The following is a 24,956-nucleotide window of genomic DNA, read 5'->3' as shown; positions in this document are numbered from 1 at the left end:
CTGTTCATCACAGTGACTGTTTCCTCATCTTTTTTGAAAAAAAAAACATATTTTCAGGCAGTCAATTGATGCTTATATTTTGAGTACAAAAACTATTGAAAGCAGCTGCTTATCACATGGCCACTTACTAAAGAAATCAATCATTTTATGATAAATATTGATTTTAAAAGTTGTTTCTTTGTGATTTACGGTTTAACATACCGTAGAATGCTGTAATTGACCAGTCAGAACGAAGACGTGTTCCAGAGCACATTTTGCAACCTGTCTTTTCTGTTAGAGACGCCCTGATCAGCGTTGCTAGTTGATTTTTTTGGAAAAAAAATTTGCTCAACAATATTTAAAATTATTTTTCATTAGGAAGTTCCTAATGAAAAGTAATTTTAAATATTGTTGAGCAAATTTTTTTTCCTAATAGGAACCAATGGGCTTGGGACTGAGAGACACATACGTGGTAGGAAGCAATGATAAATGGACTAACAAGTTTGTTGCTAATAGAACTATATAGTAACAGCCAGCTTGATATTTTAAGTTGTCTCTCCATGTTGAAGACTTTTCAAAACAGTCCTAGCTTGAAACTGCATGACCTCATGTCATAATAATACAAGAGTGAAGGATATACACAAATAAGAAACGGACCAAATTGTCTCTATGAATGCTTACCCTGTTTAGAATCTCTCTGCCTTTTATGCTAGTCCAAAGGCTTCCTGGAAGAAAATCATACATGAATTGTAGTGAATCTACTCGAAAGGATGACACTAAAAATGTGCTGTGTGTGCTTTGTGCTCCACAGCGCCCCCTGTCAGGAGATTTTGCTGTGGTATCTAGGCCACACTGAGACATCTCCAGCCCTGTCAGCGCTGAGGCAGATTTCAGGTCTGCAAGGACAGAAGAAGGAGGTGGCAGCAGAGTTCCACTTCACCCCGGGCAGTGATGGAGGAGTCCGACTCAGCTCCAGAGACAGCTGCAGGTGACTAACACTCAGAAACACATGATGGACATGTTCTCGCTAGGGATCTTTGGAAAGAGCACTCTCTTCACTGTATATTGAGTTGTTAAAGGATGCTCCGGACAAAACCATGGTGTATAATGCAGATTAAGACAGTTCTTTAAGATCTCTTGAGCCCAGGGTTCCTATGCAGTATGGAAAAGTCTGGAGATGATGGAATTTATCTCCAGGTCTGGATAATTATAGAAATTATGGAGGGGTCGGCCTGTAGATGATATGAAACTAATCAAGCTGCAATAGAATGGTATTGGGTTACCATGGTTACCGTTCACTGTGCGACTGAGGTTATTATCTAACGAATGTTTTCCATACGCGTCGTCTACATTTATTTACGATTTATTTTTATTCATCATTTCATTTCTTTACAGTATGTCAACTTCATCTAAAGCCAATGAAGCACAGACTTGTGTTTTCTTCTGTAGTTCCTGGTTAATTGTCCATCTTGTAATTACTTGGCCACATCATGGCATACATAGTCAGAATTTAACATACATACATTAAAAGTTGGATTTCAAAACCATTTATTTACATAATAAGCATCTAACAATTGGTATTCAGATGTTTAATATTGACTGAAAAATCCTCAGAGAAGTCTGAAAAAGTCAACAAAAAAGAGCCACCCTTTATTCAGCCCACATTCACTGGGATGATGACTGTTACTGTCACTTCCCTCACTGCTCTCTGGTCGTCTCCCAGTGAAGAGGACGATGCTCTGTATGAGAAGCTGTCAGGAGAGCAGTGGAGGCTGGAGTGTCTGACGCAGCTGCTGGCTGAACTCAAGGACTCTGACCTGCCTGGTGACTTCTTCCTGGAACTGTTGCAGGTACACACACACACACACACACACACACACACACACACACACACACACACACACACACACACACACATACACATACACATACACATACACATACACATACACACACACACACACACCCTGATTCAATGCATCATTTACTTGTTGCTTCTGCAGGAGCTGGGCAGCTGGACAGCTGCAGCAGATGAAGAACAGAAAGATGAGTTGGATGTGTCAGCCATGACACTCCTGGAGCTGGAGCAGCAGCTGCTGGGTCCAGCTGCGAGGGAAGGCCAGAGACTGGCTTTGCTTCAGGTGTTGGCTGTGATGGTTGAGTCTCTGCAGCATAATGTGCTGTTGAGAAAAACCTCTCAGGTGAGTGGTCAGATATACACCCAACAGAAGGAAACGCTAAATTGCAAAACCCAGGCTCTTAAGCCCTTGTCATGTAATAACACTGCAGACATTAAATGATCTGCTTATGTTGACACACACAAAAAACGATTCAACAGCTATAAACATCTTTACATTTATTCCTTTAATACCTACCTAATGTGATAGCTACAGCTAAAAATACATATGCTGTAGTTCCATACATATGGGCTGGCTCGGTTCGGCTCAGTTTGACTTGTTCCGTTGTCAGCCCAGCATAGCAGGGATTTTAATTTCCATTACAACAGGGCTACCTGCTTGTTGGTGTGTCTGCAGTGGTGTGGCTTTTTGGGCTATGGCTCCAGTAGCTCAGTGTATCTTGTCCGTTTTTGTAGTTTATCTTTTTAATTTCATAAAATGAACCGGAATTCACAAATATGTAGGGTATTACTACAGATATTCAATTCAGTTTTATTTATAGTGCCATATCATACCAAAAGTTATCTCAGGACACTTTACAGAGTAGGTAAAGACCACACTCACTTATTATTCCTGTTCTTATGTCACCATGTCTGCTGTTGTTATTTAGAAGCCGGTGAGTGAGTGGTCAAAGAGAAGCTGTAAAACGGGGAATAAACACGTTTCATTTCCTATACATTCTTCACAATAAAATGCTCTGTTATTTAAAAGCTTTTATTGTGAAGCAGCAAAATCAGGAAATTCTGGCTTTTCAACTGCGGTGACTTAACATGTCTCCAATGTGACTGAAAACAAAGGTAAAGCAGATATCTGAAAGTACAAACAGAGAAAGTAAACTTCAGACCACAGAGGTTCAGTTAGAAGCTACAAAAGTCTTAAGAGCTGAACACACTGGGCCTCATTTATCAAACGAACGTACGGCAGAAAAACGTGCGTACGACCATTTCCTGGCGAACGTCTGCATTTATCAATTTGGACGTGAGCGTGAGCTAAGATCAAATCTCACGTCAGGTCTGAGATCGTGTACGCACATTTGAGACTGTGTATTTGCGGTGCAGCACAGCAAAATCTGGCTGAAAATAATTAACAAACCTCAGCTATCATTAAGCATAAGCAGTCACATATTAAGAACAGATCAAAACGGATTCTTAAAACGAATTAAAAAAAAAAAAGTGTGGTTGGAGCAATTGATTGTACTCATGTGCGTCTGAAGGCCCCATCCATGAATGATTACGCATTCATCAATCGCAAAAACTACCACTCGATAAATGTACAGGTGATCTGTGATGCCAAGCTTTCGCTTTTTAACGTGGTGGCCAGGGACACACACGATTCTTTTAAATATCAGAACAGCTCGGCTCCAGCCCCCCGCGACCCCGACATTGAATGAATGAATGTGTTGGCGCGTGGCTGCAGCAAGACGCACTGCAGAGCCAAAGTCATCTCCTCGGTTCGTGGCTACCCTCAATAAATTGCATTAAATCAAACAAGGTATAAGATGATTAACATCTTGGTATGGTTCTTCTAGATGACAAAGGTATCCTCTTACGGAATACCTAATAACCCGCCGGTGTTGTGCGGTAGAGTAGTAAATAAACTACTCCTATAGGTGGAAACAACAGCCTTCTGATCCAGAATATCACCTATAATGCGAGGGGGTGCATTTCACGGCAGGGGTGCTGAATACGGCAAAACACCTGTCCAACAGTGCGCACAGGCGCACACGGGAGCGCTGCCTCGGTTTCACTTCCTCCGTTATTCTTATACAGCGTTTTTATTGGCCCCTTTAATTCCACTCTTAAGACTGCCAAAAAGCTCAGCTTTATTTTGCTCCATCTCGGATGTCAGGATGCCGATCTGTGTGTCGGAAAAGTTTCTTTTCTAACCTGTGTTCCTTCTCTCCATGTTTGACCTCAGTGGGCGAGGCCTCCGAACCAGGAATATTTAAGGGCGTAACATGTTAAAGATGATCGAATACAGCCGCCGCATTTATCAAGGCCCGCTCATTCGTACGCTGAGATTGGTCAGATACGAATGTTTCATAAATCACACGTGGGTCCTTTCCTACGACCAATTCTGCGCTCAGATCTGCGCCCGTTTCCACGCAAGTTTGATAAATGAGGCCCACAGACTTTTAAAAACCTCTTTCTCTCCGCTCTCTTGAGTTGAGTTGCGCAACACATCTATAGGTGAGGGGGGGAAGAGGGGTCAGCAAATGTCACGGTGGCCCGGTTGGTGATGGGGCGCACACATGTTAGCCCTTCTCCGGGGAGGTCCATATCGGGCGCTCCTCGGCAAGCTCAAACTGGTAATGGCAATGCAAATCAGCATGGCATGGATTGGCTCGGCATGGCCAAAGGTGCCAATTGAAAAGGCCTAATACAGAACATAGATATACTATATGACCCTGTTTCCACCTGGCAGCAACATGTGGTCTGAGTGGACAGCTCTAAGTTCAGGTGAACAGACTCTCAGTCGATCTCAATGCGTCCTGTCAAAAACCACATTCAGAGGTGGTTCATATGTCCTCATTTTGATAGTGAGAACAGGTGTATGTTAACAGGTATGGTTTATGTGACTCTGTCCACATTACGGACCTCCTACTCAACTGATGCCCCCTGGGTGAGAGGAAGTGCGCCCCTTATTCACAGGCTGTGTCATCAGCATCTGAGCCTGTAACACTGAAGTGTGTATTTTGGCTCTTGTTTTCTGGATGTTATTATCAGACTGTTGGCGATGTGTCCGTTTGTTCCCTGAACTGCAAATGGGTGAACAGATTTATTTCCTATGCATTCTTCACAATTTCTTTGAAATAAAAGACTGCAGTAACTTGACATGACGAAGGTAACATAAAGCAGTGAGCTGAACACAGCTGACTTTTAGAAGGTTGTTCTTTCTGCTATCCTGTACAGATCACCGCAGGTTAACATCATTACTTATATGAGTATATATGTGTTCATAGTTGTCACTGAAAATGTTGAGATCAGACATGCTGAGAGCTGTCCACTTGTGATCAGGGGCCTCATTAAAAAGTTGACGTATGCACAGAAGAGGGGCGCACGCAATTTCTAAGCAAACTTTAGGATTTATAAAAACCAACCTTGACGAGAGACTGTGCGGTCCTCCAAGCACACTCTGACCCAGGCGTATTTAAAGAAAGAGGAAAAATGAGAAACAGCGACACAGACGGCAGGATGAAATGAGATAAACTGTAAGTGAGAACATGAATGAAGATATCTTTGAAAAAAACCTCCTGACTTACAAATATGTTCTGTGATTATTAAACTATACTTTCATGTTATGGAGTTTATTCTCATAAATAATACTGTGAACCGAAAAAATAATGTTTTCACACTGAAGCTGTTATCGATGCCTCTGCCTGGCAGATAGGAACACAGTTTTAGTGTGGTTATACTGTATATCACAGGGCTTAATACACTCTTTATTTGAATGGATTTAGGCAAGGCAAGTTTATTTGTACAGCACAATTCAACACCAAGGCAATTCAAAGTTCATTACATAGAACATTAAAAGCATTGGGAGAAATAACACATAAAACATATACATTTAAAACGCATAAAAGCTCATTTAAAACATAAAAGATGGTTACAGTTACATAAGTTACAGTGCATAAGTCACACTGACGATGTTCTCCGTATCTAACCTGTATCTAACCTGTACTAACACACTAACATCCTGACACTTATTCTAACCTGTACTAACACACTAACATCCTGACACTTACTCTTCTCTTACACTTTATTCTTGTTGTTAGGTTTAAATGCTTTGTATAGTTGCACTGTCGTTATTTGCTGCTCTGTGTGCCCTGAATTGCCCCCCCCGGGGACAAATAAAGTTTTTTGAATTGAATTGTTTACTGAAAAGCAGTGGCCAATAGTAAAGTCCTTAGGCTTAATTTAAAAGAACAGAGTTCCTGCAGTTTTCTGGGAGTTTGTTCCAGATTTGTGGAGCATAAAAAATAAACACTGCCTCTCCATGTTTAGTCCTGACCTTGGGGACACAGAGCAGACCTGTCCCATGTTTAGTCCTGACTCTGGGGACACAGAGCAGACCTGTCCCATGTTTAGTCCTGACTCTGGGGACACGGAGCAGACCTGTCCCATGTTGAGTCCTGACTCTGGGGACACAGAGCAGACCTGTCCCATGTTTAGTTCTGACTCTGGGGACACGGAGCAGACCTGTCCCATGTTGAGTCCTGACTCTGGGGACACAGAGCAGACCTGTCCCATGTTTAGTCCTGACTCTGGGGACACAGAGCAGACATGTCCCATGTTTAGTCCTGACTCTGGGGACACAGATCAGACCTGTCCCGTGTTTAGTCCTGACTCTGGGGACACAGAGCAGACCTGTCCCAAGTTTAGTCCTGACTCTGGGAACACAGAGCAGACCTGTCCCATGTTGAGTCCTGACTCTGGGGACACAGAGCAGACCTGTCCCATGTTTAGTTCTGACTCTGGGGACACGGAGCAGACCTGTCCCATGTTGAGTCCTGACTCTGGGGACACAGAGCAGACCTGTCCCATGTTTAGTCCTGACTCTGGGGACACAGAGCAGACATGTCCCATGTTTAGTCCTGACTCTGGGGACACAGATCAGACCTGTCCCGTATTTAGTCCTGACTCTGGGGACACAGAGCAGACCTGTCCCAAGTTTAGTCCTGACTCTGGGAACACAGAGCAGACCTGTCCCATGTTTAGTCCTGACTCTGGGGACACAGAGCAGACCTATCCCATGTTTAGTCCTGACTCTGGGGACACAGAGTAGACCTGTCCCATGTTTAGTCCTGACTCTGGGGACACAGAGCAGACCTGTCCCAAGTTTAGTCCTGACTCTGGGGACACAGAGTAGCCCTGTCCCATGTTTAGTCCTGACTCTGGGGACACAGAGCAGACCTGTCCCATGTTTAGTCCATCTATTTAAATTAGATTAATTTGGTTCAGCTTTACTGCAAATTACTTAAAAAGTTTAATATATGGCACAAAATGTGTACACATTTTTGGTTATCTGATCTACTGGAATTAGTCAAAGCCACGCAGGTGGCACTAAACTTAAAAATATACTCTGTACTGTTCTGTAATATACTCTTACTCTCCTTGTGTACACCTTTACCATGTACTAAACATCTGGACTTGTCTGTCCTACGTTCATGTTGTGCATTTGTTTTGTAGCGCAGATGTTTCAGAGCATATTGCACTTGTATGTTGAAACTGCTCTTAACAGAAGCGTGTATCATGCGGCACCTTCTGTTAGGTGTTAGCTCATCCTCCTGGGATTGTATGTCCTCTTGGCCAGCATATTTCAATTTCAAATCAGTCTGTCTTCCTGTGGGAGTTGTTGCAGTGGAAGCAGGCTATGTTGAGTCATGCTGCCACACAAAAATAGCCTAACTGCTTCCTTTCTGGTAGGAGCGGAGGCTGCTATTGTAGAACTGATATTTACTGGCTTCACCTCACAGGATAATGTCTTATTTTAAGATGTCTTACCTTTTGGTGTTTTAGGGCGCACTCAACCGTGGCCCAGATGATCTGTGCCGTACTTTAGGTTGATTGTCCCCCCTCCCTCTTCCATCGCAGCCCAGGCCCGGCCTGCACTCACGCGATTGAAATGATCCGAACCGCAGCACGATTGCTTCTTTCTTATATGTCATCACCCCTCAGAGTTCCATTTTGGTGACTGTCTGTTTCTGGATATTTTCATCTGACCAAATCTGCAGAAAACACTCTACCTCCACATCAGACCACCACAAACCCTTCAGAGGCATCTTTTTAATTGTCGGTCGCATTAAAACAGTCGTCAGGACTGCAGTCAGTGTTCATGCATATATATGTGCTCATGCTCGTACATATGCAATCATGCCTTGCTGAAGCCCACCTATCTCAACCAGGCCGTGGTCAGGAAGGGTATTGTGCCTGAGCACGGTACAGTATCGCTCACACTGGTCAAACAAACTAGACTTCAGCTGTGAATCGTGATGGGGCACGGTTTCAATGGTAAGTGTGAGTAGACCCTAAAAGGATTTCAGGTTTCCTGGGAACATCCAGAAAAGCTTAGTACCAAGTGTCTCACTACTTGGTATTAAATGTAGCCCTTGTTTTTAGTATTATGTCATCAATCTCAATCTACAGCCGCCACCTTGAGGTTGAACTTTTCAGTCCAGAATCTCTTTCTGTGCATTATTTATCTCCATAATTCTGTTTGTCTTTTCTCCAGGTGGTGGACTTTATGGTGTCCCTCCTTCAGAGGGCCTGTGTGGGTCTGGATCAGGCCAATGGTCCAAATCTTGGTAATCCAGTAGAGAGCCACACACTGAGCATGGGGATGGGCCTAGTGGCCACTCTGCTGTCTGGACCCCAGGTACTCACAACTGACTCCACACATCAACACGTGGCTTTCTTACTACATTTATCTTATCATGTATGTCCTGTGTTATAGATGCAGAAGGAACGTGAGAAGCTTGTAAAGCTAATGGATATTTTTGTGAGGGTGAATTTAACATTAATTCACCCTCACTGGACAACAGTCAGACTGTACTGACTACACTTACACTTACAGTATGTGGTCCTGGTATAGCTAATCACTAAGGGCCCCTGGCACCTAACATTCATGTCCATGCCAGAAATCTTGGTGTCATCTTCGATGCAGCTTTTATAATATAATAAGCAAATGAACAGTTTTAAAAGGATACGTTTTCCAACTAAGAAATATTACCACACTCAAACCACTCCTCTTATTTAATGACATGAAGATTGTCACCAATGCTTTAGTTTGTTCTCGGATGGATTACGGCAAATCTCTTTATTTGGGAATTAGCCGGCCATCTTTGTCTCGCTTGCAGCTGGTGCAGAATGCTGCTGCGGGACTAATGACGCTAATAGGAAGAAAGACAGTGTCATACATGTCCTGCATTTGCTATCAATCAAGTATAGGACCAAGTTTAGGGTTATATATATATTTTTTCAAGCTTTTAACAACCTGGTAAATCACTGAGCTCCTCTGCCCCCGCTCCGACCCCACATCGTTAAGATCCTTGTAACGGGGTCGGGACTAGATAAGCTTTTTGCTTCTCCTGCTTTCCCTAAACCAAGATAATGTGTGATGATGATTTATCTAACTGATATGCCTGAAATAAACAAATAAATGAATAAATCCTCAGACCAGATGCTCCTGGCCGTCTAGGAGTCGAGGCTAAGATGTTTTCTCGGCCTTTGAGTTGTCCTGTTGTCTCAACCCTTTCCATGTAATGTTGTGTAATATTAATATCCAATTATACAGCACTTTGGTCAACTCTGGTTGTTTTTAAATGTGCTTTATAAATATGAATGATTTGATTTGACATGTGCACCCTCGTGTTTGCAGAAAAAATAGAAACAAAATGGAGAGCCACAATTGATAACATTGCAAAATTCACTACATATACTACAATCCACAAAACTGTGCTCTGCTGCCACTCCATTTAAAACGCATAACACCAGTGTCCCAGTTGGCAGTGGGAACTACTGGCTGTCTGAAAGCATCTTTAGCGTCAGACATGTTCTTCTGGCTTTCTCCCAGGACATGTATGATAACAGGTGGTGGAAAGCTCTGCTCTCTCCCAACCAACCTCTCCCCATTTCTATTCCAGCTTAGTGCAGAGGACTACTCTTGTATGTGGAAACTGCTCCCACCCCTGGAGATGCTGTCCCAGAAGCACTCTGAGGTGGTCATCCAAGACCTGGCATTTAACCTCAGAGCCATCATTGCTACCCACGGTGCCTACCCGCCTGAAAACTTCCCTGCTGATGCTCAGCTCTCCAGAAACCCGGAAATGACAGCCATGAACAACAGCGGGCCTTCTAGGAAAAAGCAAACTGAAGCAAACGACTCACAGTCTAGTCTTCCTTTATCTCCTCCGGGCAGTACTTTGCCTAGCAACAGCCACATCAGACACCCAGCATCCTCTGGAAGGTCTGCAGCAGGAATCATTTCAAAAGGTGGAGGGGGGACCTCTGGCACCAGTAGCTTTTGCCGTCCTGCCAAGCCCTTTTCTGAATATCTGCAGGAGGCATGTGACCGAGACGTGCCAACCAGAGCGTTCGCCCTGAGGGTCCTGACCCAGATGGTGCGACAGCAAGACCCAGAAGCTGTCCAGGCCCAGGAGAAAGTCCTCTTGGTGGGTACTTTTTTTTTTACTATTTCTTTCTTTGTCTTAACAAGCTCAGTATCTACACATGGTTGGTTTACGATCGGTCGATGAACACGTATTGACTTCACATCAACATGTCTGACAGATTATGACAAGTGCTCCTGTTGTGTTAATGTAGTGATGTCAGGTACATTTGGTGAGGTCTGAGGTTAGAAGCCATCCTTTGTTGTGTTCTTTTTTTATGCCTGACTGTTGTTGGATGGATGTCTGGATGTTGCTGAGCTGAAACAGAAGTTGCGTTGCCTTTACCCCCTTAGATGTTGTGCTATTGTTGCATGTACTGTATGTGTGCACCAGGAGTGTGTAGGTAGTAGTATTATCTGTCTCCTGGGACATTATGAGAAAACCTGTATAATAAATGAGGTGATTGAACCTCTTGCCCTGGAGAGCCAGAGGGGAAAATGGTACACTCTAGGGACTTGTTAAGGTGGTATGGGCAACAACTCATTTAGTATTCTCTGTAATCAGAAGCTGCTCCCCCCTCAACCCCCTACTGTTACAGCAGAATCCCTTGTATTGATCTCCTCTCCTCTTGAGGAGGATTGACCAGCACCCCCCCCCCCCCCCCCCCCCCCCCGGGTCATGGTTGGGTGGAGTTCTCCAGTATGTACAGGTTACCTTTCCTACGTTCTATCCTCCATCCTTACTTAACACCAAACTCCGGATCATTCTCTCCAGCTAGTCTAAGCCCCTTGTTTTTCCACTCCCCCGTTTTCTGCTCAGCCAATCAAACTTCCTGTGTCTTCAAGGACCCTGGGGGTAATGTTTTGATGATTCCCTTTGATATTTAGTTGTATTGTATTTACTGTGCCAAGTGCTGTGCCAGTATTGATTCTCTTTGTTCTCCTGACAAGATCCAAACTGTGTTGATGTTTTTTTACACAGAAATGGCACAAACATTCCCAGGTAGTTGAAACAGAGACATGTATAACTACACATCAGTCTGTGTGGTGAGGATTAATCATGCTGTATTTTTCCAGCTCTTTTTAGAAAACCTGGAGCATGAAGACTCATTCATCTACCTGTCAGCCATTCAAGGTAATATGAAGATGCAGCTCCAAATGTGATGTTATTGATTTTTATGATTATTAATCTACAGGCAGAGTCTGTTTAAGCCACTGATACTATCCACTGCTGAGCTGAAGCAGCTGTCTAACTTGAAAGCAGGTGGACTGAGTATGAGCTGTCTTTAGGTCTGGCCACACTGGCTGATTCATTCCCTGAGAAGATTCTGGAAAGGCTCCTAAAAGACTTCCAACATGGTCCCTCTCTCCCTACATCCGACAAGGAATGCTCCCTGGAAACCCGCCTCAAAGTGGGAGAAGTCCTGATGCGGGCGAGCAGGGCTATGGGTGAGCATCATCTGATGTACACATTCATGCTTGTATGTCCAGACACGAAGATATTCACTTGACTTGACACAAGAGCTTTTAAGGAAAAAAAGCTCCTTAAATGTGAATATTTTCTGGTGTCTTTCCTCTATGACAGTAAACTGAATATATTTGAGTTGGGGACAAAACAACACAATTTGAGGATGTTATCCTGAGCTTTGGGAAACACTGATCCACATTTTCACTATTTTATCACATTTTATAGACCAAACAACTAATCTAGTTTATCTGTCTGTCTGTCTGTCTTGCCGTCTGTCTGTCTCTCCGTCTTTCCAGAACGTGACACTTCCAGCTATTTAACCTGTTTTGCTCTCTGTCCATGCTGGGTCTATTGTGGCCAGAACAGCTCACATATCCGAAGCATCAAATCATCATCATACGTCACGCCAGGGTCGTGTCTGTCAGTGAACTCTTCTCCACAGCTGCAGTTGTCTTTTTTAACCACTAACACTGCTCCAAATAACAACGAACCTCTGCAGTAGCATGAGAAGAGTCCACATTAATCGAAACACCAACAACATAGTATATGAACACGGATTTTATTAGAAGAGTGTTTTAAAGACTTACCTACTGGCCCCTGTACCAGCTCCTCTCATAGTAAAGTCCATTCAAGTCGATTACAAAGTCAATCCAAAGGAAGGAGCCCATTGATGATTTATTTCAGCAAAACAGGTAAACGTTGTGGTTTGTGGCAGTTTGGTGAAATACAAGTTAATAATAGATTGTAAAAGGTTTGGAAAAGTCCGACACATTTTCCCTGCAGCACCGAAACATTACGCAGATCTCAGGGGTCAGGGGGTGTGTGTTGCCTGAAGACGCACAGTGAGTGCAGGCACATGTCAATCCCTCTGGGGTCTTTTTTTTATTAATGGAGACACGCTGAGTAAGAGGACTTTTGAGAGGGTGTGTCCTGAAACTTTCCCAATGGACACATTTGACCGAAATGGAAACACGCCTTGTATGTCAATGTTGGGTTTTCAACTAGTTGTGCTGCCCCTAGTAGCCAATGAAAATCAGTAAATGCAGCTTTGAGTGATTGGCCCCATGCTCACCCCTCAGAATGCAATAGATACAGTATATAATGTTGGAGAGACAAATTTATTTCACCACATCTAAAGCTCAATTGTTTGCACTCTTAATATGCAGCTGAAATTTATATAATAACTTGCCACTTGCTGTTTAACATAAGAGCTGGGGGAGTCAGCTTTGTTCTTGTTTGCAAAATGAGAGTAGCAGAGCCTTACTTTTGAACTCTGTGGATGGTTGCCACATGTTTTCAAATGTGTTCCCTTATCTGGCTAAAAGAACAGTGATTTCTGTGTCCATAATGTTTTATATTATTGTTATTATTTTTCCATGGTGGACCGCTATCAGCATACAACCACAGTGCAGGCTTGTTTTCTATGCAGATCTCTGTTCAGAGGGGACCCTCTGTATCAGAACCTTTTCCGTTATTGAAAACCCTGTTTGTTTTTTTTTCCCTAGCTCTGGTTTTATCTGCCAGATTGCCATCGTACCACTTCCCTGGGACAATCGGGGGGTTTATATCCTTGCTGAGAGATTGGATAGACCTTCAATGCTGCACAGACATCCAGAGGGCCCTGTGTTTGTCTTGAATCCTTCGTGTGGCCAAGATTTGCCTTCTGCCAGGCTGTCACTTGTAAATAATGCGCGTGCGAGAGTGCGAGAGTGCGTGCGTGCGTACGTACGTACGTACGTGCATGCGTGAGTGCGTGTGCAGGGCCCTGACCTCTGGCTGTCCTGCCAGCTGTAGCCAGCAGTGGGCTCTGTTCTTTATGTGTCTGTGTAACAGTGTCACCCACACACAACTTGTTGAATTGAGTATGACTACTCTCTGTGAACAACAATATTAGTCTTATGTCAAGATGTGGATTTAAATGGCTGGCTCACTTTTAAAGCCCCTTCTCTGGTATCTGCACTGCTCTCAGAAATTCTTCTTCTTTTGCTTTTTATTTTGGCTGAGCTGATCTGAGACTTTTTTTTACATTTGGAGCTGTAGCTTAAGGCTTATTTCTCTTCATGTAAATGAGTCTACCTACCCGTAGGATACATATTTATTTACATATTTATTATTAACTTGTTTTCCCACAAACTGTTGAATGCGTGGATTTCACTTCAGTGTATGATAGTGGAGGCTGGAAGGCTGGCCTGAAATAAAGAAGCTAACATCGTCTGAAGAAATGAATACAATTTTATTAAATAAAATCTAAATATATAGGCATACAAGCTACATGCATAATTGCTCATGCAATTATCTATTAATTAAATGGATAACACAACAAGATGTGTTATATTGATCACTGTACGATTACAAGCATTACAATCAGGACAAATATACAGTTTAATCTAGAGGTTTGAGGTGGGATCAAAGTGGTGGAGCGAGCATGGCTAAAAACTTGCCTCACAAGCAGCACTTATGGCCAAACACCAGACTGAAGTTCTTTTTTCTTCATATGATGCTGAAGTTAGATTGAAGTTAGCTTGACTTGCCTTTGAATGTCACATTGTCCATGTTGTTTGCATCAGCGACTGATCAAAGGTGTAAATTGCCTACGTGAGTCATATTAATATTTCTATCCTAACATTTTAATATAGCTCCAGGCCTGACAATACTTACTGTTGCATTAGATAATAACCGCACGTTTTAAAGAAGGTCTCTCATTTCTGTATCTGATGTAACGTGATAGAAGTTTCAGTGTTTCCCAAAGAGCAGGTAGTAATGTGTGGTGCAGGGCCGTACGGGGACATTTCTAGGGGCAGGGGCTCTGACCTCTCCCCTGTACAGACTCTGACAACAGATATGTGAACTGCTTTTATCTGGATCATAATATGCAAACATACATAACTATATGTCCGTGGGTATGGCAAAGATATGTCTTTTAAACTTTAATATTTCTTGGAACTGAATAATCAGGATCCCATTTGAAGTTTATAGCATGATGGGGCTGACATTTATGTGATTAAGACATCCATTAGGCTATACTTGTATATATTTATGTGGGACACATTAGAGCCACCCAGTCCCTTTGTTCTGCAGAAATACCTTTTTATTTGACCGAAATATCTTTTTGACACCATGACGGAAATGACAGAGCTTTTCTTTTGCTTTATTATCGTGTTTCTTTAACCAGGCCAGGTGCCTGACAACAATAACAGTAACAACGAGAACAATACTGCAGCTGGACTTGAAGCCTGTTATTAAACACAGTTTAAGGAGACTGATCAGTAGGGATGGAAAGATTCTGACTCAACTCACCATTGGATTCCATTCACGATACTGAGTTCACGTGCGTGCGTGCGTGCGTGCGTGCGTGCGTGCGTGCGTGCGTGCGTGCGTGCGTGCGTGCGTGCGTGCGTGCGTGCGTGTGTGTGTGTGTGTGAGTGACAGGGAGAAAGACTGCTATGCAGAGATGACTTGACGGAACAATATCTATATTTAAAAATTGCGTTGAAAAAAACCTGGAATCAGTCTGTGGCCACACATTGGCCTATGTATGGAACACTCTGAGTTTATTTTTCTGATGTTTCTGTTCAGAGCTGACATCTTTATTTAACCTTATAAAAAATATGGACTTTATTACAGTAGATAAATCTCTGATCCTTCTCCAGGGGAGCTGGTGCCCCACCTCGGCCGTCCTCTAGTCAGTGTCTTCCTGCAAGGAACCAGGGACCCAGACCAGAGCGTCCGGGCCAGCAGTCTGTCTAACCTGGGGGAGCTCTGTCAGAGACTGAACTATGGCCTTGGAACATTGGCTCAAGAGGTGAGAGGGAGCATACTCACACAAAACCTCTATGATCCTCCTGGAAGAACTGGGTTTTAGCAGTAGTATGGTAAAAAAAAAAGACTGTTGATGCCGATTGTGGCATAGCAACAATTCAGGTGCTTTACACTTCATTGAAAAAGAGATTCCAAATACTGGACGGATGAAAGATTTGCCCATTTGAATGTCTTTGAGAGGTGGCCATGGTATAAACATAACACTCTGTGGTTGACTCCAATAAGGGAATAACAGAGTTCAATTCAATTGAATTTATAGTGCCTAATCATAAGAGTTGAGGATGTACTCCAACTCCACCCTATCCATTATTGCCTTGGATCGGGACGCCTCATCATCATGCATGAGCTCTTTCTGATCGACTATAACAAAAAATACAGGAATAAAAAAACAGAATGCAAGTCATGATGTACAACTAGACATGGCTAAAAACAAAAAAGTATTACACAATGAAACAAATCTACAGAAACCTGGAAACCTTTTGAAAGATGCCAGAGCTCTAGAGGTCACACTAGCTGTGACCACAGCGTGAGTGGAAGTGCCTTTTGTACAATTATTTCATATCATAGCATGTGCAAGATTAAAGTGAGAATAGCCAGCATATGTGCAGGGAACCCCAGCTGTTTTGGTTTTGCATGGGCTCCAAACTGATCAGAACAATGAACACATGAACGAACATCAGCATGATCAGAATTGTCTACATCGACAGACACCATCTGTGGGAAACATTTATTTGAACTGTGTACTTCAATAGTTTTTAGTTTGGCTCATGTCCAATCTGCTAACATGGAGGAGGTGGGTCTTCTGACCTACACTGCAGCCAGCCATCAGGGGATGAGCCACATGTTTTGGCTTCACTTTCAGGTGTGTGTGTGTGTGTGTGTGTGTGTGTGTGTGTGTGTGTGTGTGTGTGTGTGTGTGTGTGTGTGTGTGTGTGTGTGTGTGTGTGTGTGTGTGTGTGTGTGTGTGTGTGTGTGTGTGTGTGTGTGTGTGTGTGTGTGTGTGTGTGTGTGTGTGTGTGTGTGTGTGTGTGTGTGTGTGTGTGTGTGTGTGTGTGTGTGTGTGTGTGTGTGTGTGTGTGTGTGTGTGTGTGTGTGTGTGTGTGTGTGTGTGTGTGTGCGTGTGCGTGCGCGTGCTTTGATCAGGAGCTGACAAAAATTCAGGCCACATTTCCATGTGTGTTCCAGGGTGCTGCAGTGGTCAGAGGCTCACAGTTGCTGCTGTGTGTGTTCACTGTAGCCTGTTGCCATGAATAAGCAGCACTGTCAGTTGGAGGAACAGGGATGCTTATTCATGTACCTGCCCACTTTTAGAGAGAGAGACTGTTTCGATGTCTGATCGATCGAGTTCAGTTGTGGTGCTGACATCAGCAGGGCAGGCATGCAGCTGATTCGGCATCTTTGTGACGTGTAATGTAAAATAAAGCACAGCTATTTCTTACCTAGACATAATCACTAACTGTATTTCTGCTTTTTGACTATGTCCTAATGTTTATTGTGTGTGTAGCTCAGCTCCTGTCTGACTGCTCTGATAAAGACAGAAAAGGAGGCAGAGGTGAGGAGAGCTGCTGTCCATGTTATCACCCTGCTGCTCCGAGGACTCAGCGACAAAGCCACCCAGGTACACACACACAACTGAATATGCATGAAACCCATACACTGTTGTGCACTTTACATTTATTCCCACAAGCACACATACATTAAATCTACCCTGTGAGTCACTGTGTGCCTTTTTAATGTTTTCATAAAGAATTAATGATCTGGACCTGACCTTCATTTGCCCTTTAACCTTCATTTATTCTCCCTTTGCCAACCAACAGGACAGTTTCATGCCTGTTAATGTCCCATCAGGACACATGATGCTTTCATTGGGTCTCAGAAATTCCAGGGATGGACGGCTACATGCTGAGAAGTTAGCCTTGATTCATATAAAACTGCAGAGAACCGCTCAGTTGTGACCAAATGACAATGGACCCTTTCATCACAATCTTTCATATGAATATGAGTTGTTATAAATAGAAAGGAAACTGCACATTAACAAGATGCTCTTCAATGTGGAAACCAGTGCATTTCTTTGTTATTGGCCTTCTGAACAAAGTGGAATAAATGTCCTGTATTTGGTCAAACTTGAGGACAGAAAAGCTACTTTATTTTTAGCCTTTAACATGTTTTACTAAAAGCTGATCTACTAAGGCCTCTGCTGATCACCCACTGGACTAACTGTGTACATAGCGTGTGTGTGGATCTATGCTGTTAGCTTTCCTCATGAGTTTTCTGCCACAAACAACAAACGGGACTGTAGTGAGTGGGACTTTCATAATCCACCCTGGTTCTCAAGTGTAGATCTACACATTATTTCATTTAGTTATGCATGGAGTATGACTGTCCCAGGATCATGGTCCCTTTAATGTGTGTGTGATGACGTTTGGGTTACATGTCAGGTTTGTTTGTTTCTGTTTGTTGTTGCTCAACTTGAGAAGTTGTTTGGATTTCATTGCAATTTCCACAGGACTCCATTTTGTCCTGTTCCTCCTCAGGCTTGAAGCAGGCAGAATTAGGAGGTTCAGGGTGTGTTTTTGAGTCAGAGGCTGTTGTTACAGAGCCTGACAGCTCCTGTAATCTAGTCCCAGTTTCCCTGTGGTCATCACAGGTTATAGAGTAAATGTTAGCTTCTCACCGAGCACAGGAAGGAGACTCACTCCAAACACTGTGATTTACACTCACACCACTTCTCTCTTACTCACTGATGAACCTTCCTCACACTGTGCAGTTTGTGTTGTTCTTAGATAGTCCACCACAGGGTTTGGCCTCTTTGCATCACAGTTCTTTGGCCTCCTAAAATGGAAGCAGTGAGGCAGGGTCACTGGCTGGATTTTTTCATTCACCGACTCCTGTGCAGATTTGAGGGTACGGTTAAGTGCAGCTGTAGCTCAGTGTGCAGTACTTGGCTTGGAAACTGGAGGATCAGGTAAGGAGTGTGGTAGCTGGAGAGTTGTCACTTCATCTCCTGGATAGATGGAACTGTTTATTGGTTTGGCTCATTTCACCGGGTCTACTGGTGATCAAAGACAAATTACCATTAGCCTTACGTCCTGGCTACAGGTCAAATCACTGTAGTGTTATGTCAGTCATCAAGAGTTTTTAGTGAATCTAGGAACAAAAGCAAGTGAACGTTGTCATCTTTAGACCCTGTCTCATAAAACTTCCAGAGTGATGAAAAAAGAATAAAGTTATTCTTCCTCCTGTGGTAGCCCAGTGGGAACACGTCTGTATGTGAGCTGCTGGCTGCTGGCTTCAGTGTGATGTGGCTCTTGAGCTGCTGCCACGACATCAGTCAGCTGCCCAGCTGCTGGTCCCAGGCCAGGTCCTGTCATTACTGGAACAGCTGGAGAAGGGCAGCACAAGCTGGACATGGCTAATGATACAGAGTACCATGAGAACAGATGAGAGGGGCAGACTAAAGAGAAGAAGAGCAGACCAGGTGTGGAGGGTGGGGGGAGTGTTTGGGCGGCTGAGAAGCAAACAGAGCCTGAAGAACACCTAGCCAGGAATCCACTGATCCACAGAAAGTCGAAAAAATTGATGAATAAAAAGGCTTGAAGGTGAAGCTGTAATGCTTAAGATTTCACTTCTGCTTGATTAGTGACACCTGTGGTTACCGTGGTAACAACATAAACAGAACAGCAACTGGTGTATCTGTTTACAGCAGAAACAAACAAACTTGCATATCAATAATAATAATTATAAACAAAATCTAGTATGACGCTTCATACAATACCAGTAGTTTTCCACACTACAGCAGGACACACTGTAAAAGGAGTTGTTGGCTTTGTATGACCTGAACCCAAGTGTAGGAGAGCCAACAGTAACCAGTGAGGCTGATATCAATAAGATAACATTGCCCTGAGTTCCATGCTACATTGTTTTTCAGTGACTCCTTCTGGCTTTTGTGAGCAGTCTGAATCCACTTTGGGCATGGTTGACTCCACCACAGAGGGATAATTAGTGAATGTAAATATATTGAAGGCAGACCACAAATAGCCTCAAATAGAGTCTGAATTCAATGAAAAAAGGATGAATAAGTTAGAGATTACTGACTAAAGGGCCCATGGACGTTCCCAGAGTTTGGGCTTTGAGCTGCTTGTTCCAGCTGCAGTAAAGGACCCAGATATAAGGGACATGATTAGACCTGAGGAGCTGGAACTAGGCAATAAATAATTTTCTTGAGTGATTAAAATAAATGGTTGGTTGATTAACAGAATAGTATCCGATTTATTTTTTTGTTGTTGATGGATTAATTGATGAATCAACTAATAGTTTGGTCCTTATCCTGAACTCTTAATTAACAACCACTCATCGTGTATTTTACCCTGAATAGATTTTTTAAAAAGTAGATTTTTTTGAAAGACAGTAAAGTATTTGATGTATTGATTTTCTCTTTGTGCTCTGTTAGGCTGTCTTTACGTCCAGGTTTCATTTATCTTTGCTCATGTGTACTTCTTAAATTTTAAAGGGAAATTCTGCTTGCATACAAAAACAGACGGTAACAACAAAATGTTTATTTTAAGAATCCATCCAAGTCGACAGAACAGTGTAATGTGTTTCAACAGTGTAAGTTCCCTCTCTCCTTTGACTTCACCAGGTTCTCACTGATGTTTTGTTGGACCTGTACCGAGCTCTAAAGTGGGTGGTTCGCTCAGACCCGGACAACGTTGCAGTGCTTCATGCCCAGCTGGCTCTGGAGGAGCTTGATGACGTAATGAGGAGATTCATCTTCCCAGAGCAGAAGCTGGAGAAGAAGATAGTTGTCCTGCCATAGAGCTGTCATTTGATTTCAGTGGGGTCTTCCCAACCCCTTCATAGTTTGGACTTACAGAGGACTTTATTTTTATATACTCTGCTCACATGCAGCACTAGTTCTGCCTCCATGTAATGAGGACTTTCTGCTCAAGATGTTTCAGAGCTGCAGGCCAACAGTCTGTTTTTATAACAGCCTGTTCTCCTGTCCTAACAACAGTCCATCCAATTCTTAATCCAGTTTTAACAACACATGGTTCTGAAGCTGTAATCCTTTGAGCGTGCAGTGTTTGTTTCTGCCACTGACAGGCTCAGAGTGGTATTATCAATGAATGTCTGACCACATTACACAGATATCCAATGTTTTTCTTTACCTTTCACTTGATCCAGTCTGTTATTGTGTTTAACCAAGTCTCACTCCAAGAGAAGTCTGGTTCTGAGGTTTCACTTGTTGCTTTAAGACAGCAGTGAGTGAGGGCCCGTCCACACAGAGACTCGTTTACCTGTAACCTAACAACTTTAGTCCGGTTTAGTCTTCCATCCACACGCAGCCGGCGTTATCAGAGCCTGAAAAAAGGTGTGAAAGAACGAGTGTGAAGATTTGAAAACGCCCCCTATGGCATTTTCGTCTGGACGGTGAAACCTCATACTTTGTTAAAGGATGGCGTCATTGGCCCACCTCCGACCTCTAACCCCCTGCGGTGACACATAACAACAGTGCTGCTGCGTGAGGAGAGAGACGGACCCAGAGACTGTTTACTGAACTGGACTCTGAGCCACATGCATGGGAATGAATTAGGCCGAGCACAGATGTCTCCCTTTTCCCTGATGCTCTGAATAAGGAGCTAAACTGCTCTCTAGTCTCTTTTTCTAAATCAAGTTCTAAGAAGGTGTGAAAAGTCTCTAAATGCAGTGAGAAAGTGCCTGCCTGGGAGTGCTTTGGGACGGGGAAGGGGCTCCCAGCCGCACCCTCTCCAGTCCAAAACAGCACAAAAGTCTCCACTAACACCAGAAACAGTGGACACATTTTTCTCTAGGATCGAGGAGGATTTGGGTAGTCTCCAGATTTGGAGAGAAATTATCCGGTGTTTGTATTCTCCACAGCATCGCCCTGTCTCTTCTTCTCTGTTGTTGGTGTATTTCTGTGGCAGTTACAGCGCCACATCCAAGCCTGGCATGTGTACTAAAGCGTTTTTAGTCGCTTTAACTGGTTTCCCGACTTCCTCCTCACGTAAAAAAAACCATACCAAAATACTAGTTCAATTCAATTTTATTTATAGTGCCAAATCATAACAAAAGTTATCTCAGGACACTTTACATCTAGGTAAAGACCAGACTCTATGATAAACAAAGACCCAACAATTCCCCCGTAGAGTACGGTGGCAACTTTCCCTATAACAGGCAGGAACGTCAAACAGACCCAGCTCTGTGGAGGACGGCCATCTGTCTTGACCGGTTGGGGAGGAAGAAAGGGAGAGAGAAAAGACGGACAGATGGACAGAGAAAGACAAAGACAGACACAAAGACAGAGACAGATACACTTCCAGTAACTATAATAATATCTATAGTAATGTGAATATGACTTATATGTTATGGCAGTTAATACAGCAGAATAGTAGAAACAAGCACAGCTAAGGTTATAGATTATAATAGTAGCAGGAAGCGTCATGCAGGACCACGGCAGCAGGCACCACCACGATCAGCAGAGACCTGCGAGACGACAAAGCACAAACAACTCCGGGGAAGAAGTTGAATTAGTAACATGCATTGATGAGACATGAATGATACAGACAGAAAGGAGAGAAGCTCAGAGTATCTGGAAAAATATTATCCCCTGGCAGACTAGGCCTATAGCAGCATAATTAAGCAGAACTAAATCAGCTTAAAAATAACATTGCTAAGGGCTCATAAGCCCTAGCTGTAAGCTTTATCAAAAAAGGAAAGTTTTAAGTTTACTCTTAAATAAGGGGAGAGTGTCTGTATTCCAAAGAACACTTGGGAGTTGGTTCCACAGGAGAGGAGCTTGGTAGCTGAAGACTCTGCCTCCCATTCTACTTTTGGAGACTCTAGGAATGACAAGTAGCCCTGCATTCTCAGAGCGCAGCGATCTAGTCGGGTAATACGGTACTATGAGCTCTTTAAGATACGATGGAGCCTGACCAATAAGAGCTTTGTAGGTAAGGAGAAGGATTTTAAATTCTTTTCTAGATTTTACAGGTAGCCAGTGCAAAGAAGCTAATACAGGAGAAATATGTTCTCTTCTATTTGTTTTGGTTAGTACACGAGCTGCAGCATTTTGGACCAACTGGAGACTCTTAACAGACTTATTGGAGCAGCCTGATAAGGAGTTGCAGTAGTCCAGCCTAGAAGTAACAAATGCGTGGACTAGTTTTTCTGCATCTTTCTGCAACACAATGTTCCTAATTTTCACAATATTACGCAGGTGAAAATATGCAGTCCTTGTCGTAAATTTTATGTGAGAATCGAAGTACATATCCTGATAAAAAATAACACCCAGATTCCTTACTGTGGTGCTGGAGGACAACACAACATCATCCAGAGTAACAACGTCTTTAGCTATTGAGTTTCGGAGGCCTTTGGGGCCAAGTACAATGACTTCAGTTTTATCTGAGTTTAACATCAGAAAATTGCAGGTCATACAGCTTTTTATTTCCTTAATGCACATTGGAAGTTTATCTAACTGATGGGTTTCATCTGGTTTGATCAACAAATATAATTGTGTATCATCAGCTTAACAATGAAAGTTTATGGAGTGCTTCCTTATAATATTTCCTAAGGGAAGCATATATAAGGTGAATAGAATCGGTCCAAGGACAGAACCCTGTGGGGCTCCGTGACTAACTTTAGTGTGAATGGAGGATTTGTCATTAACATGTACAAACAGATCTTTCTGATAAATATGACTTAAACCAGCTCAGTGCGATTCCTTTAATGCCAATTAGATGCTCAAGTCTCTGTAGCAGGATGTGATGGTCAATAGTGTCAAAGGCAGCACTAAGATCTAGTAAGACAAGAACAGAGACAAGTCCTTTGTCTGAAGCTATTAGAAGGTCGTTAGTAATTTTCACCAGTGCTGTCTCAGTGCTATGATTCGCTCTAAATCCTGACTCGAAGTCCTCTAGTAACTCATTATTATGTAAAAAGTCGCACAGCTGATTGGCGACTAATTTCTCGAGGATCTTAGAGAGAAAAGGAAGGTCAGATATAGGCCTATAGTTGGCTAGTACCTCTGAATCTAGATTGGGCTTTTTAAGAATAGGATTATTTACAGCTACTTTAAAAGACTGTGGTACATAACCTGCTGACAAAGACATGTTAATCATATCTAATACAGGAGTGCTAACTAAAGGTAACACTTCTTTAAGTAACCTAGTTGGAATAGAGTCTAGGAGACAAGTAGAGGGCTATGATGCTGAAATAGTAGAGGTTAATTTGTTAAGGTCGACTGTAGAAAAGCAGTCCAAGAACATATCAGGTCGTACAGTTTGTAAGGTTCCTGGGTTTGAAGAAAAGTCTGTGCCAAGCGAGTTGATTTTGTCTCTAATAGTTATAATTTTGTCATTAAATAAGGTCATGAAGTCGTTACTACTGAGGATTATAGGAATACGTGGCTCAATAGAGCTGTGGCTCTCTGTCAGCCTGGCTACAGTGCTGAAAAGAAATCTAGGATTGTTCTTATTCTCCTCTATTAAAGATGAGTAATAGGCTGCTCTGGCATTACGGAGGGCCTTCCTATATGTTTTTAGACTTTCATGCCAAGCTAAGCGAGATTCTTCCAATTTAGTAGAGCGCCATTTACTTTCTAATTTTCGCGATACTTGTTTTAATTCACGGGTTTGTAAGTTATACCATGGAGCTAACTTCCTCTGTTTTATTATCTTCTTTTTTAACGGAGCAACAGTCGAGTGTTCGTAGAGAGCCTGCAACACTTTCAACAAGGTGATCAATTTCAGAGAAGCTAACGTTAATGCAGGAATCTTGAATATTAGGATAAGGCATTAAATTAATTGCAGATGGAATGGATTCCTTAAATTTAGTTATAGCACTATCAGATAAATATAGATAGTATTCTGTGGAAAGACTATTAAGTCATTGATTTCCACACCATAAGCCAAAACATGGTCGAGGGTTTGATTAAAACAGTGAGTAGGTTTATGTACACTCTGACTAAAACCAATCAAATCTAATAGAGAGATAAACACAGTACTAAGGCTATTATTAACGTCCACATGAATATTAAAATCTCCTACAATGAATTACTTTATCAGATTTAAGGACTAAATTTGACAGAAACTCTGAGAATTCAGACAGAATTTCAGAGTACGGACCAGGAGCACGGTACACTATAACAAGTATAATTGGCTGCACAGTTTTCCAGGTTAAATAGCTGCAACGCCTCCTCCTCGACCACTGCCTCGAGGAATAGGAGTATTAATATGACTGGGAGGAGTGGATTCATTTAGGCTAACATATTCTTCAGGACGCAGCCAGGTTTCAGTCAGACAGAGTAAATCAATATGGTTATCTGATATCAGATCATTTACTAATACAGCTTTAGATGACAGAGATCTGATGTTTAAAAGTCCACATTT

At 42.7% G+C, this 24,956-nt stretch overlaps 1 protein-coding gene across 1 annotated transcript in view; it reads left to right on the top strand.

Moving 5' to 3' along the window:
- Positions 1-22,106, top strand: part of tango6 (transport and golgi organization 6 homolog) — a 40,264-nt gene extending 18,158 nt beyond the window's left edge. The window contains exons 9-18 of the mRNA XM_083915966.1: positions 791-967; positions 1,703-1,829; positions 1,983-2,180; positions 8,388-8,531; positions 9,799-10,326; positions 11,340-11,397; positions 11,553-11,711; positions 15,381-15,532; positions 17,054-17,167; positions 20,189-22,106. Of these exons, the coding sequence (XP_083772092.1) occupies positions 791-967; positions 1,703-1,829; positions 1,983-2,180; positions 8,388-8,531; positions 9,799-10,326; positions 11,340-11,397; positions 11,553-11,711; positions 15,381-15,532; positions 17,054-17,167; positions 20,189-20,365 (1,834 nt within the window). The 3' untranslated portion in view covers positions 20,366-22,106. The remainder of the gene's footprint in view (positions 1-790; positions 968-1,702; positions 1,830-1,982; positions 2,181-8,387; positions 8,532-9,798; positions 10,327-11,339; positions 11,398-11,552; positions 11,712-15,380; positions 15,533-17,053; positions 17,168-20,188) is intronic.
- Positions 22,107-24,956: the final 2,850 nt, after the last annotated feature.

This window comes from Echiichthys vipera, assembly GCF_963691815.1.
Source record: "Echiichthys vipera genome assembly, chromosome: 7".
In the NCBI taxonomy this organism is placed as follows: domain Eukaryota; kingdom Metazoa; phylum Chordata; class Actinopteri; order Perciformes; family Trachinidae; genus Echiichthys; species Echiichthys vipera.
This window is presented reverse-complemented; position numbering and strand designations above follow the sequence as displayed.